Source organism: Pygocentrus nattereri, chromosome 1 (genome assembly GCF_015220715.1).
Source record: "Pygocentrus nattereri isolate fPygNat1 chromosome 1, fPygNat1.pri, whole genome shotgun sequence".
NCBI classification, from domain to species: Eukaryota; Metazoa; Chordata; class Actinopteri; order Characiformes; family Serrasalmidae; genus Pygocentrus; species Pygocentrus nattereri.
The window spans coordinates 26924017-26940259 of record NC_051211.1 but is presented as its reverse complement, the minus strand read 5'-3'; the positions used below and the strand labels follow the sequence as shown (position 1 = coordinate 26940259).

Sequence of the window (16243 nt, the reverse complement as noted above, 5' to 3'; positions counted from 1 at the left end):
TCTGAATTGGCAGTATGTTCCTTCTTCTGTCAGGGTCCAGCTTCTCCAGTGGGGGCACTCCTCCACTTTTACTGGCTATCAATGTTCACTGGAGTTTTTGAAGAGACTCTTCTGGAGACCCAACATAGAGAAATACATGCAAGTCTTATGCAGCAGCTTGCCAGGTCTGTGCTCAGAATAAGGAGCCCAGCAGGCCTGCTCCATTCCTTGCACATACCATCTCAGCTGTGGTCGAAAATCTCCTTAGACTTTGTCACCAGCTTGCAACATGGGGATGATGGTTGTGGTTGACTGATTTTCCAAGGCTTGCACATTCATCACACTCCTGAAACTCCCATCGGCCAAGGAGACAGCCGCTTCTATTGCTATATAAAATGAGGGTCCATGGGTTTCCTACAGGCATATTGTCCACTAGCTGAACTCAGCTGATCTCAGTCACCTGCTAAGTCCCCCAACCGCTAGGGGGAGACAAAGAACAAAATGTTTATTGAGGCTGTTTATAACCTAATGTACCATATTATAGTGCATGGGGATGTTTATTGAGATTGCCTATGGACCAGTATTTCTAATTCTAGCGTAGAGGTTCATTCATTCAGGTTGCTTATGGGCAAATACACTGCTCAAAAAATAAAGGGAACACTCAAAATACATCCTAGAGCTGAATGAATGAAATATTCTCATTGAATACTTTGTTCTGTACCAAGTTGAATGTGCTGACAACAAAATCACACAAAAATCATCAATGGAAATCAAATTTATTAACCAATGGAGGCCTGGGTTTGGAGTCACACACAAAATTAAAGTGGAAAAACACACGACAGACTGATCCAACTTTGATGTGATGTCCTTAAAACAAGTCAAAATGAGGCTCAGTATTGTGTGTGGCCTCCATGTGCCTGTATGACATCCCTACAATGCCTGGGCATGCTCCTGATGAGGTGGCAGATGGTTTCCTGAGGGATCTCCTCCCAGACCTGGACAAAAAGCATCTGCCAACTCCTGGACAGTCTGTTGGTGGATGGAGCGAGACATGATGTCTCAGATGTGCTCAGGATCGGATTCAGGTCTGGGGAACAGGCGAGCCAGTCCATAGCTTCAATGCCTTCATCTTGCAGGAACTGCTGACACACTCCAGCCACATGAGGTCTAGCATTGTCCTGCATTAGGAGTAACCCAGGGCCAACCGCACCAGCATATGGTCTCACAAGGGGTCTGAGGATCTCATCTCTGTACCTAATGGCAGTCAGTCTACCTCTGGCGAGCACATGGAGGGCTGTGCAGCCCTCCAAAGAAATGCCACCCCATACCAGTACTGACCCACTGCCAGGCAGTAGATCACTCTCCACGCCGTCTCCAGACTCACATGTGTCACACTGTCACATGTGCTCAGTGTGAACCTGCTTTCATCTGTGAAGAGCACAGGGCACCAGTGGCGAATTTGCCAATCCTGGTGTTCTCTGGCAAATGCCAAGCGTCCTGCACAGTGTTGGGCTATGAGCTCAACCCCATCTGTGGACGTCGGGCCCTCATACCATCCTCATGGAGTCTCATGGAGTTTCTAACCATTTGTGCAGATACATGCACATTTGTGGCCTGCTAGAGGTCATTTTGTAGGGCTCTGGCAGTGCTCCTCCTGTTCCTCCTTGCACAAAGGCGGAGGTAGCGGTCCTGCTGCTGGCCTCCTCCTCGTCTCCTGGTGTACTGGCCTGTCTCCTTGTAGCACCTCCAGCCTCTGGACACTACGCTGACAGACACGGGAAACCTTCTTGCCACAGCTCGCATTGATGTGCCATCCTGGATGAGCTGCACTACCTGAGTCACTTGTGTGGGTTGTAGAGTCCGTCTCATGCTACCACGAGTGTGAAAGCACCACCAACATTCAAAAGTGACCAAAACTTCAGCTAGAAAGCAGAAAGGTACTGAGAAGTGGTCTGTGGTCCCCACCTGCAGAACCACTCCTTTATTGAGTGTGTCTTGCTAATTGCCAGTAATTTCCACCTGTTGTCTATTCTATTTGCACAACAGCTGTGAAATTGATTGTCAATCAGTGTTGCTTCCTAAGTGGACAGTTTGATTTCACAGAAGTTTGATTTACTTGGAGTTATATTGTGTTGTTTAAGTGTTCCCTTTATTTTTTTGAGCTGTGTATATTTTACTCTAGTGCAAATGAGTATTTCTTGAGTTTTGAGATTTCTTGTTGTTAATGAGCTAATATGTCCTACTCTAGTGTTTAGACATTTATTGAGGACATTTATGTACAAATATGTTCTATTCTGCTTCATGGGAACGTGCTTAAAAAGGTAAGTATTTCTAATTCTGGTTTAGTGGATTGTTTATTAAGATAATTCAAGGACTATTATTACTAGCATGGAGAGCTGTTCATTTAGGTTCTTTATAGACAATTATCTCCTTTTCAAGAGTGTTAATTGTGGTTATTTATGGACTAACATCTCATTTAGTGTTTCAAAAAGGTTTGTCTTGTTGTTTATGGACCACTATGTCTTTTTAGTGTACAAAATACATGCAAGCAAGGTGTTATAGTTTAAAGGATTGTGCTTACTCTCTTTCTCTCTTTTTTCCCCAGTTTGTGGCTTTTGCCTCTTTGTTTTTCATCATGGTCTCCATCACCACCTTCTGCCTGGAAACCCATGAAGCCTTCAACACCATCATAAACAAAACCGACACCTTAAGGAACGACAGTCTGCTGGAGGTTTCCCCACAGTATGAAATCGAGACAGACCCAGCATTGACCTATGTGGAGGGCGTGTGTGTTTTATGGTTTACCTTCGAGTTCCTGGTTAGAGTAACCTTCAGCCCTGATAAGCTGGAGTTTGTGAAGAGTGTCCTAAACATCATCGACTTTGTGGCCATCCTGCCATTCTACTTGGAGGTTGGGCTGAGTGGCCTTTCATCCAAAGCGGCCAAAGATGTGTTGGGTTTCCTGCGAGTTGTTCGATTCGTCCGGATTCTTCGGATTTTCAAGCTAACCCGTCATTTTGTTGGATTGCGGGTTTTGGGTCATACCCTTCGGGCCAGTGTTAATGAGTTTTTCCTCCTCATCATCTTCCTTGCTCTTGGAGTCCTCATTTTCGCCACCATGATCTACTATGCCGAGCGTATTGGCGCTAACCCCAACGACCCCACAGCTAGCCACCACACCATGTTCAAAAACATCCCTATCGGGTTCTGGTGGGCTGTGGTTACCATGACGACTCTGGGCTATGGGGACATGTATCCACAAACATGGTCAGGCATGCTGGTGGGGGCACTGTGTGCTCTGGCAGGTGTGCTAACGATAGCCATGCCTGTACCTGTCATTGTGAATAATTTTGGCATGTACTACTCTCTAGCCATGGCCAAACAGAAGCTGCCCAAGAAGCGAAAGAAGCATATCCCTCAGACCGTCCAGGCTGGGTCACCAGGTTACTGCAGGACTGACTTCAGCATGGCCTGCAACAGCACCCAGGGTCATGGGCTAGAACGCCATAGATCAGGTACAACGTGTACAGTCAGATACAAAAAACAGCATAGATAGGGTGAAAAACACAGATCAGGTGAAAAAAGTAGATTATGCACAAAAAGGATGTGTTTGGTTTAGAGTGTTGTTTGAGTTTGAATGTGTTTGGGTTGGAGTGTGTTTTGAATTGCTCATGTTTGGGTCAGAGAGAATTTGAGTAATAGTGTGTTTTGATCAAAGCATGTTTAAGCCAGAGGTTGTTTGGTCTGTGGCATGTTTGAGTTATAGTGTGTATTTGGGCCAGTGTTTAAAGCCTGTGTGGGTCATTGTGTGTTTTAGTCAGAGTGTGTTTGGCTCAGAGTGTGTTTTGATCAGAGCATTTACGCCAGGCGATGTATGAGCTACAACATGTTTGGGTAATAGTATGTTTACATAAGAGCTTGTTTCAGTTAGAGTGTGTTTGGGTCAAAGTGTGTTTAGGTCTCAATGTGTTTGGCTCAGAGTGTACTTGAATCACAGTATTTTTTGATCAAAGCAAGTTAAGCAGGTATTTGGGCAACAGTATGTTTGGGTAATCGTGTGTTTGGTTTAAAGTATGGTTGGATAACAATGTGTTTGGTTCAGACTTTGTTTGGTTCAGCCTGTTTGGGTCAGTGTGTTTTTGGGTCAGAGCATGTTTGGTTCATAGTCTGCTTGGGTCAGAATATGTTTGAGTCAGAGCGTGTTTTGGTCAGTTTGTTTGGGTCAAAGCATGTTTGTTTCAAAGCATGTTTGGATCATAGTGTTTTTGGGTCATAGTGTGTTTGGGACAGAGTGTGTTTAGGGTGTAGCATTTTTGGGCCATAACATGTTTGGGTAATGTGTTTTGTTCAGAGCATGTGAAAGTCAGAAGGTGTGGAGTCTGTTTAGGACTCCATAGTGTTTGGGACAGAGCGTGTTTGGGACATGGCATGTTTGTTTCATAATGTTTCTGTGCCAGAGAATGTATAGGTAATAGTGTGTTTTGAGCTTAATGTGTCTGGGTCAGAGCATGTTTGGGTCATAGTGTGTTTGGGCCATAGCACATTTGTGTCAGAGTGAGTATTGGTCAGAGCATGTTTGGGTCAGACCATGTTTCATTCACAGTCTGGTTGTGTCACAGTGTGTTTGGGCAGAGATGCCAGAGGAGAGGAGACAGGTCAGTGGTTGGAAAGTGAAAAGGAAAGCTCATAAACCTACCATGGCATCTGTTTATGCAGAAAGTCTTAGCACACCAAAAGTGTAAACAAAGTGTTTGTTATAGAGCCAGTCAATCAATATTCATATAAAGAAGGTAAGGTTTCAAATTGAGCTTTTAAAAAAATATTTTTGCTAAACTATATGCATAACTATATATTTGTTCTGTCACTGGGTGAGAGGGTGTGGTTAGCTTAGGTGATAACTTTCTGAGGGCCCAAAACAAACATCCTTACCACACTGGCAGCCCTGGTTCATGCTAAAACATATAGCAAGTCAGTATTGCACCACAAATTAAGGGAATTTACTGTAAAAATCACAGCTCTTACACAGTAGTTTGAAGCTTTTGTTTTACTTTGTTGTAAATCTGTTGGAAAGTGCAGATTCTAAACTTTGAATCCATTTCCACATTTGTGTTTGTAAGAAGGGGAAATATTTTATGATGATTTGAAGTTGAAAAGTTATTGTTATGTGTACAGTCTTATTTTGGGGAAAGATAAACATCCTTTACAGGGTTTTTGTCTTTTTTTTTGACACTAAAAAAAGCCAGAAGAGCAGACTCACATCTGTTTAAACATAATGTAAATGCGTATGTGCTTTATTGAATAAATTTAAATGTAAATAATTACATTTAAAAAGTGTTAAAAAAGGCCAACTGTGCATTCATATTTGTTAAAATGTCATTTTTTTCTTAGTTAAATCCCCTGACCTCTTCCTCGCCTTTCCCCTTCCTCCAGTGTTATCTGCAGACTTTAGTGCAGGAAGTGACATCACCATGTCCCCGGAGGAGCGGGTGCCGATGCGGCGGGTCAGCATGCGTGAGCCTGATCGACACAGTGGAGGAACCTGCTTCCTGTTGGCTCCCAGTGACTATACCTGCACTGCAGAGACCGCCATTCGCAAAACAGGTGCACTACCAAGGGCCAATCACATTGCAGCTTCAGTCTAACCCTAAATGACCATTTTCTCCATTGACTCTCCATCATGAGTCACTCCAGTTTCCCCCTGTGATTCTAACAGGCTGCAGTGTCTGCACATCATGGCCACAGTCACTAATACTTACTGTTTGAAATATTCCTACTCCAAACACGAGGTCAGAAGAGTGTAAAAGCTGGTCATATAAACATCTGTTATAACTTTTATCTTGTTTCATCTCCTCTACAAAATAAATTCTGTTATATGTAATGAAATACAAGGGCATAACGGTTAACGTAATATTTGTGAAGGAACAGTTCTGGCATACATGTTTGTTTTTAACAATTTAGTGTTAGCTACCTAGCTGGCTTACCTTAGTTTAGCATTTCTCAATAATATTCTTTTGCAAAACAAGATGTTTGATGCAAATATGATGGGAATAGCAAACAATGCCCTTAGTGTTAGACAGAGGAGGATTTCTAGTTGAAGACAGAAACAGCTTAAATAAACAAACATTACTCACTGCTGCCATCTATAGGCTTTATTAACAAATATCAAATAAACAAACTACTCACTGTTGCCCTCTAAAGGTGTTATTAACAAACATCAGATAAACAAACATTACTCACTGCTCCCCTGTATAAATGTTATTGCACCCATTAGAGCCTTCATTATTTTCTTGCTTTATTTAGATTTTAGACATCTGCTTGGGATGCATCCCATAGATTATATCTCTCAGGAGTTCCAGCAGAATCCAGCTCTAAAGAGCATGTAGACATTTAGCAGCCCAGGCTACAACGCTTGACATGCAGCGTTACTAGCATGCTAAACCTTCTGACAGAGAGATAATGTGACCTTCCTTGAGGGAGCAGGCTCATGTTGGTAAGGTCACGATCTTTCACAACCTCACGTCAGCCTATCAGGTTAATCACGAAAGGCCACCTGAAGGTTAATTCTGAAGGTTAGTGCTTGTTCCAGTTGGCATATCACTAGCACAGCTAATGGAAAGCCTTACAATATGACACTAAACTTCCTCTGCAGCCATTTTGTAGCATGTATTCAAATTAAAATACAGCACATAATTCCCAATAATACACATCTGCTGACTGGAAATGGCAGAAAAAAAACAGCATATAGCTTTGTGGGTGAGGCCTGATGTAAACAATGACTGTAAAAATATCCCTCATAATATTTTAGGACCTGTTAGCTTGTGTTTTTGTGTTTAGGTGCACACTACAGTTTGTGCCATGATGTGCAAACACAAATTTAAGGCTATAAATATACATTACAGATAACATAGTACTCTGGAATGGACTGTGGCCTTTATTAGGCAAACCTAAAGCGCAACACAGTTCTCCTTATTCATCCATGACACATTAAATCACTAACATTATTCTCATCCACATCCTTGATAGTCATCATCACCAGGTTCATTGACTATGTATCAAAATACCCAATAAATATTCTTTGAAATATAAAAAAGTAGATTTGAATAAATTTGTCTTCTCACAATTACTGAGAGCATTAATACATGGAGAAAGTGTCAAAATGAAGAAGTCCTGTGACTAAAAATGCTCCAATGAAGAAATAATTATTCATGCTGGTGTGTGAGAGCTGTGTAGGTATGAATTTTCAGTATGTTCAGGTCGTTGTTAGGATTCTGATCACTGGACACTGCTGACAATCAAAACTGTTTGATTTTTATATGCATGTGGAACCTCTACACTGCTTTGCACCTGGCTAATGCTAATGCACTGAAAATGTTTGTAAAGTGTTTGTGTGTGTATGGTTGTGTGTAAATGTATGTAGTAGAGCTGAGGTGATATGGAATTTCTGGGTCGATAAGCATAATTGAAAATGAATACCTTGTTTCAGCAGATACTAAAAACGCATATTTTTTCTTTTTAAAACAAGATTAAACTTTGATCTGTGGCTGTGAGTCCAAGAGAGCATAATTGGCCTCGCTGTCTCTGGATGTGTAGGAAGATCCCCCCATCACTCAGGACGATGTGACAGAACTGGCAGTTAGCATGCTCCTCCAAGTGCGTTGAGCTGTCGAATGACATTGCCTTAGTGGCTTCACATGTCTCAGAGGAAGTATGTGCTAGCCTTTACCCTCCTCACTTGGTAGCATCACGTTTAACGGGGATGGCTATTTGGTGGATGAAACTGGCAAGAAATTTGAGTAAAAATATATTTTAAAAAATAGTGCTAGTTAGTTTAGGTTAGTTTAGTAGGTCGACGTTTGTGTATTTGTGCTCCAGGTAAGAATGTTTAGCATTTCGGGTCAGGTGTTATGAGCAGTGTGTACCCCCAAATATTTGAAAGAAAACCTACACCAATGTTTTTCTAACCCTTCTTATTTTTTGCATGCTATATAAGGTTCTAATATAAATATTTTATTGATTTGACAGGCTGAAAAGATACATTTTCCAAATGTATAAGTTGATTTTCATGCGCAAAAGTCAGGCATCAATTATAATTATCGGCCATAATTCCAACATCAGAATATTAGTACCTAAACCTCTTATTTTTCCACCAAATAATATATTATGTGCAGTTGTAGGCAACAATATGGGCACCTCTGGCCAAATGGCATAGTTCATTAATTTGTTAAGTGATAAGAAGTAAATACAACTTTTGTAGCTATTTTAAAAATATTTTTCTGCAGATGTTAATGCACACTTAAATTATATATTGGATTACCTTTAAAACTAATTAATTAAACTAGTATTTGTGGAATTTTGTGGCATTTTGGGTACAAATGTCTATACTAAGTGATACCCCCTTTTTGCAAACAAGTTTTATAATCAGCTAATAGTCTAATTCTGTTTTAGAACTACTACCCAGTCTTCCTTGCAGAATGCTTCTAGTTCTGATATTCTTGCATATTTAATATCTACCCAATAGGATGTTTTCAATGGTGTTCAAGTGAGTGGACTGTGAACACCATTCCAGATACTCCAGAATGTATTGCTAATTAGTGGAATCAGTTCTTAAATCTACCCGTGCAAACATTTACTCATGCAGTGTGCATGATAAATCTAGCTCCATGCTTAAGAATTGGCAAGGTGTTCTTTTCATCAAATGCTGCTTAATTTTTTTCTCCACACATATCTTTGTTGAATGTGGCCAAGGAAGTTCCACAGAGCTCCATTTTTATTTCATCAGTCAACAGCACTTAATTTCAAAATGCCTCTAGTTTGTCTAGATGTTGTTTTGCACATTTCTTACATTGGTCTCAGGTAAGGTTTTCTTCTAATGACTCTTTGTTGCAATTGCTAATGGTAGTTCTTGACCTAACCGGTCCTCAAGTCAATTAAAACCTAACTTTTGCACATTGTACGATTACCATGTTTTTTCTATATGAAGTGTGCATTAAAATTTGCTGAAAAGGTTTTAAAATAGCTAGCTGTAATGGCTGTGTTTATGTCTTTTCACAGCAAATATCAACAAAATATGTATTTGGTGAGGGATGCCCAAAATTTTGCATACACCTGTACATTATGTGTGTGGTAATGTTGCATTCTTTTGTGTCCGAAGGCTGTGTGAAATCTCGAAGTTTAAACAGCATAGCAGGCTTGGCATGTAACCTGCACCTGTCTCCAGTGACTACGCCCTACAACTCCCCCTGTCCAATCAGACGTGTTCATTCACCTATCCCATCAACCCTCTGATCACTTTCAATAACCTGCAGCAATTACAAAGACTTTGGATACATCTCCATTAAGTGTCCAGTTTATTAGGTACAATTTTGTAGCTGCACTCATTGGCCAATTCATCAAAAAGTATTTATCCGTCTACCCTGTCCATGAATGCAAGGTACCACAGAATAGTACCACTGATCAGGTACTATTTGGGTGGTAACAAAGCAGTGACACTGATATAGTAGTGGTAATGGTAGTGTCTGAGATGCTGCCAAGTTGTAAGTGTACCTACTGTGTAAAAACCATGTCAGCGTCACTGCTGTGCTGAGAATGAACCACAACTCACATAATATCTAGTCAGTAGTGGTCCCATGGTCTTTCCATTGATGAAAGGGGTAGAGTGGGCTTGATAAATTATGCAGTAAGAGATCGACTATAATTTGTGCCTGAATCCCTACAAAATATATGGTAGTTGTTTCCGATAAAATGGCCAGTGAGCGTAGATACAAAGTAGGAGTTTCTAATAAAGTGGACAATTAATGTGTTACAGGCTAAAGCTTCACTGAGCATTGCAATGTGGTCTTAATGGATATTAAAGGGAAATTACACTGATTTTTTTTTTCTACTTTCTGCATAATTCAGTAGTTGAGTTGTAAACAAAGTTACTCAGTGGTTTAACGTTGAAATGTACTTTCTGAATTACTGTGTGCTGTTTGAAACCAGGGGTTACAATTTGACTACACAAATATAGCCACTTTATTAAACATCCTCAAAAATGATAGATATGCAGATAGATAGGTTTATGCTGACAATGGTAAATCTGGAAAAAACATAAAATTGTTCCTTTGTCTTATAATAGCTCATATGCTCCCCTCCAAATGATATTTTTTTAGAAAAGACAGAGCCTTTTAAGACAAAAACATTCTCCAAACTATCTTAAAGCAATGTCAGAGTATTCATAACCATTCAGTGTAATATCTTTGCTGTAAGGGAGGTTTTAGAGGTGGACCTGTTCTCTTCTTACCGACAATTCTGAGTACTCTCAACTTACTCAACTTACTCAACTTACTCAACTTACTCAGTAAGTTTCTGTAACATAGAATATTTTACATCTAACCATCTGAATGACCTCATTTACATTCAAAGGGGAATTCAACCAAGGTTTTAAAATTTCTGCATCATCATCATCATCATCATCATCAATGATGATGTTTAGTGTCCAGTTTATTAGGTACTTCAATTTTGTAGCTGTACTCATTGGCCAATCCATCAAAAAGTATTTATCAGCCCCTTTCTATTCAATCAATAATGATGAAAATGATGCATACATTTTAAAACCTTGGTGAAATTCCCCTTTGAATGACGCTGCTATTGATTTTTGTGTGCAATTCATTAAATTCCTGGCAATAAACAGACTCTCTGAGGACTTTATCAACAGCAGAGATATGTACATAAAACTTTAGATATGATGATGTGCTTCCTTATAATGGCTGAGTTAAGAACAGTATGATGTCATATGTCTGCAAATTCTATCCATTTTAATTGTTTGTTTATTTCCAACAGACCTGCTGTGTTTCAGTAGCCATTAAAGCTGCATGTTTGCATGGACCACAAAGTAAGGGCTGATTCAAAAACCTGAAGGGTTTAATCAACTAAACTGTGTGTATACATGTGTATTCATCAGGTATGTGTGTGCTAAAGCACTGTGTGAGTCTCTGTTACAGTCCAGCTGAAATTAATGCACTGTTTTGAGTTTATTTTAAGATGTCTGCATGAATCCACTCTGCTTGCAAGTTTCCACGTCCTACCCATTACCATGGAAATATGATGCTGGTTGTATACAGGCAGATAACGTTTCAGATGATGTGTTCGCTGCTTTTACCCGAGCTGAGGGCAGCATTCTGTCTTAAATTGGAGGAATACCCTGGTCAAGGCCAGCAAGTAACCCTCTGATAATCAATTAATTCACCCTTAATCAGTAAAGTCTATTCACCCTGTTTCCCCCCTGACTTGAAATGTAGTGGGTCAGCCAAGACATATTTAGAATCTGAAGCTTCTTTACATCCACTCTGGAGCTGAGAGGCTAATGTAGCTAAAAAGTGATGAAAGTATATACCCCACCAATTAGCAGTGCTAACTACATGCTGTAGGCCAGAAACATAGTTCACACAAATACACAGACACTAATACTTCGAGCTCTGTAAACACAATTTTGCACACCGTTGCATGGGGATGGTGCACAGGGGTAGGGGTGCTATAGGGTCTACAGCCCCTGCCCCATTTGTCTCAAATGTAAAATACAGTTTCACACACCATTTCTCTCCATTGGTGTGCACAGTGGTGTGATGACCACAGGGGCTCGAGATCTTGCCCTTTTTTGCCTGTCACATTAGTTCATGCCATATGGCAGCATCAGTGCCAACTTTAAAAAACACAGCCCGAACATACAGTCCTAGTGGGGTTTTTACAGCTATTAGCTACTTTAGAATAGTTTTTAAATAGTAATTCAGCTTCACAGACACACATACATTCAGATCTATTCTCTGTAGTCTTACTGAAGTTTTTTGACTGCCACAGTAAAGCAAGATCGCATACTGAGTTGAAATACTGTTAAGTATGTTGTTAATCTAAAATCAGTAACAGCAGTCATCTGGAAAACTAAGTATGTAATTTTTGTCAAGTTAAAATGGTTTAAAATTATTTAATCTATATATTAGGAGGCTCCCAAGTGGCACAGCTACCTAAGCATTGGCCGGTCATCAGGAGATTGCGAGTTCTATCCCTGGTGATGCTACAGTCATCCGTAGCCGGGAGTCCAGGAGAGCACAGCTGGCCTCGCTCTCTCATCCTCTCCCCCATCACCCAATGCAATGCTAGTCAGCACAGGCATCTGTTAGCTGACGTAACAGAACTGGCGGTTGCCGTTTTCCTCCGAGCACGTTCAGCTATCCAATGGCATTCCCTGACAGACAGTTCGAAAATATGCGCCAGCTGGTGTCACAGGTCTCGGAGGAAGGCTGTGCTTGCCTTTGCCCTCCTAGCATTGGTAGTATCATGTGATGGGGGGAGTCCTAGTGGGTGAAATTGGAGACGACTAAATTGCGGAGAAAAGAACAAAAATTTTGTCTGTATATCTAATATTTCTCGTGTTAAGAAATATTGTTGTAAGCCAAGATTATTTAACTTATTTGTAGACATTTACTCATTTTAAGTGATTTTATGAAGTCAGATTATCTCATTATATTATCAGATGATTTTGCTCGTTTCAAGCATATTTCTTATACCAAGGAAAATATATAACAATGTAGTGAGAAAATTTGACTTCATCATTCAAAACAAGTATAAAAAGTCTAGAAACGCAACCCAATTTCCAAAAAAAAGACAAAATTCAATGGTGTTCAAATAATTTAAACCCTGTATTATTTGAAAATAGTACAAAGACAGCACATCAAATGTTGCAACTGAGAAATGTTATTGTTTCTTAAAAATATATGCCCAATTCTTATTTGATGGCAGCAACATGTTCCAAAAAAGTCTGGATGAGGGCAAGAAAAGACTGGTAGTGCTAAAAGAAAACACCTGAAGGTTAATTGGCAACAGGGCAGAAACATCACTGGGTGTAAAAAGAGCATCCCAGAGAGGCTGAGTCTTTCAGAAGTTGAGATGGGGAGGGGTTCACCACTCTATAAAAAACAGTGTGGGCAAACAATGAAAGAACGTTTCTAAATGTACAGTACATGATTTCATTAAAGGATTTATGTTTTTTATAAATATTTTAGCAACATATATTGCCATTCAGACAATCTCTTATTCAGGAATGGCCCTGCTTATTTCAACAAGACAATGTATGGCTCTACAGTAAAAAAAAGTTAGGGTGCCAAACTGGCCTGCCTGCAGTCTAGATCTGTCATCCTCTCATAACATATGTCACTTTATGAAACAAGAAATATGACAATAGACCCCAGCTGAACTCATATGTCATGTAAGATTGGTAAAACATTTCACTTTCAAAACTACAGCAGTCCGTCTCCTCAGTTCCTAAACACTTACAGAGTGTTGTTAAAAGAGGTGATGAAGCACAGTGGTAAACATCATCCCATCCAAACTTTTTTAGAATGTGTTGCTGTCATCAAATTCAAATTGGGCATATATAAAAAAAAACAAATAAAATTCTCAGTTTTAGCATTTGATATGTTGTTTTTGTACTATTTTCAAATAAATATAGGCTTTACATGATGAACACATCATTGCATTTGCTTGCATTGAAATTTTGCACAGCATCCCAATATACATTAGTTAGATTATATATGTGTATGTATATATATATATATATATATATATATATATATATATATATATATATATATAATTATTATTGTTATTATTATTATTATATGCTTGCATTTCATGTTAGCTACATTAACTTTTTAGCTTCAAAGCTAAAACTGAACAAACAAATTCCAGACACCAGACATCTCAGATGATAAACTACATTTGGGCTAAAGGAGGGAAATTGGGTAAATAAGATTTTCTTGAACTATTGTCTTGTTATTGTGATCTATTGTAATTATTAACATCAACAAGTATTTTAAAGAGCTACATGTAAACAATCGTACTGTGAAAAGAAACTGTATTGTAACATTTATTTGACCTACCTAGACTGTCAAAAACAGTCATGTCTAGTTCTGTTTAATTAAAAAGGTTCATGTACATTTATTTATGACAAAATGTGTGTATATTGAAAATGTTATTTCTAATTAAAGAGCCATTTTTTGGTACAGCAGCTACAATTAACAGCAAATATTATTTTCCCTTGCTAAACAATAATGTCATAACCATAAGCATGTTCACTATCTATTGCTGAAAGCTTGTTTGCAATTACATTATTGTTATTTTTTTGTTAGTCATAACTGTGCCTCAGCAATTGTGGGAGTGTCTCTGATGGAAACAGGAAGGTTGCTAAGCAACTGGCTCAGTCTGTTCACTCTCATTGCATTTTTCCAGCAACAACTACATTTCCCACAATGCATTCATGCCCTTTTCAGTGTGTCACATTTGGTATTACTGAATCTCACCCCACCCATGCATAAACATGCACCGTCTGCTCACTCTGAAATGCTGTGCACTGTTCATGTTTTCCTGAAAATTTTGGAAATGTTGTGTGTAGTGTTGATATGTTCATGTGGTATGGATGTGAGGGATTTCAAAATAGAGTAATGTATTTTTTTTGTATTTAAGACACATTTTAACAAATGATGTTTTCTTTTTAACCCTTAAATGCATGCCTCAAGGCAGGGTTGCTTACACTCCGTCATTGAAGAGTTAAACATAGGCATTTAAAAGTAAACATCTAGGCACTTAAGAGATTGACCATTTATTTAAAGGTTAAATACGTTCATTTAAAGGTTTAGCACCGTCACATTTAACAGTTAAAAGCTTTCGAATTTAAAAATAAAAACTATGAGTTAAACACACGTGTATTTAAGAAGTAAACAACAGCATTTAACTTCCATGTACTGGTTAAACAGACAAGTATTATAGGGGTTTAATCTGGTTAACAAGTAAACTTGCACCCTTTAAAGTGTTAAACATCCATGCATTTAAGGATTAAACACTTCTGCATTTAAGGCTTTAAATAAACCAGCATTTAAATATAAACATCAATGTATTAAAGTAGTTTAACTTGTTTAACGTTCAAGCCTGCACCTATAAAAGTGTTAAACACTCACACGTATTAAATAGGATTCAATTCTCATGCATTTAAGGGTTAAATGTGCATTTAAAGAGTAAACGCCTATGCAATTAAGGGTTACATGCCTACAAATTTAATGGTTAAACACCCATGTATTAAAGCCTTGAACAGCCATGCATTTAAGAGTTAAACAGTCACGTGTTTAAGGATTAAGCACCCATGCTTAAAAAGCAATTAAAGGTTAAACGCTCATGCATTTAAGAGCTAGACCCACATGTTTAAGTATTAAACACCCTGCAATTAGGAGTTAAGGCAAAGACATTGAAAAATAATAATAATAATACAAGATTACCTTATTTAAAATGAGTTGGAAAACAAAGATTTAACCAATGTATTAATGAAACTAATGAAAGTATTAATGAAAGTACTGCAATGTATCTTAATGTTATTGATGTGTAAGCTGTTGTTGGGTTTGCAGCTGCCATCAAACCTCTGGCTGAAGTTCAGCTAATATCAGCCAGAGCAGGGGAAGGAGGAGCCAGCACAGACTCTGATGGATTCGACGATTTGGATTGGACAGTGTGGAACAGAATAACTCTGTGATTGGACAGTATGGAAATTTAAAAAAATGTATTTGGAAAGTGTGGAAATGAAATATTCCTGTGACTGAATAGAGTGGAATAAAATAACCCTGTGATTGGACGGTGCGGAGTAGAAAAAACCTGTGATTGGACCGTGCGGAGTAGAAAAAACCTGTGATTGGACCATGCGGAGTAGAAAAAACCTGTGATTGGACCATGCAGAGTAGAATAACCCTGTGATTGGACGGTGTGGAATAGATGTGGAATCAGTAACCCTGTGACTGGACAGTTTCAGAATTACACACTGGCTGGACATTCAGTCAGAAGGACGTTTCTGGGATCGGACACTTCTAGTTTCTTGTTGATTCGTGTGGGGAAACTAAAGCCAAACAGTAAAAAAAAGAAAAAATTAAACAAATGTAACAAAAAGATGGTGGACTTTAAGTTCACTTTTCTTCTCCTGAAGCCAGCTTACTGTTTTAACGCTGCATTTGTACAGAGGAACACATGACCACACCCATCTACCTACCGTCCCTACTGCCTTTTTGACTTCTGACCTTTGAGCCCAAGGCCTCTTCTGCCTCTTGCAGCAGGTAGCGCTTAGAAAAAAACACAGACACACACACACACACACACACACACAAATCACATGCCACCCCTAAACCCCGTCCACCATGGTCTACATCCTCGCAATAAGTGTATGAAGATGTGTAGAGGCACCATGTGTTTGAAACTG

The 16243-nt window shown here is 39.1% G+C and overlaps 1 protein-coding gene across 3 annotated transcripts in view; it reads left to right on the top strand.

The window, feature by feature from the left end:
• Nucleotides 1–15633, top strand: part of kcnc2 (potassium voltage-gated channel, Shaw-related subfamily, member 2) — a 59178-nt gene extending 43545 nt beyond the window's left edge. The window contains exons 2-5 of one of the 3 annotated variants that reach the window (XM_017683433.2): nucleotides 2585–3494; nucleotides 5410–5580; nucleotides 10798–10849; nucleotides 15405–15633. In XM_017683433.2, coding sequence (XP_017538922.1) covers nucleotides 2585–3494; nucleotides 5410–5580; nucleotides 10798–10823 — 1107 coding nt within the window. In that variant the 3' untranslated portion in view covers nucleotides 10824–10849; nucleotides 15405–15633. The other 2 variants (XM_017683431.2, XM_017683430.2) reach the window with 2 other exon arrangements.
• The last annotated feature ends 610 nt before the right edge of the window (nucleotides 15634–16243 follow it).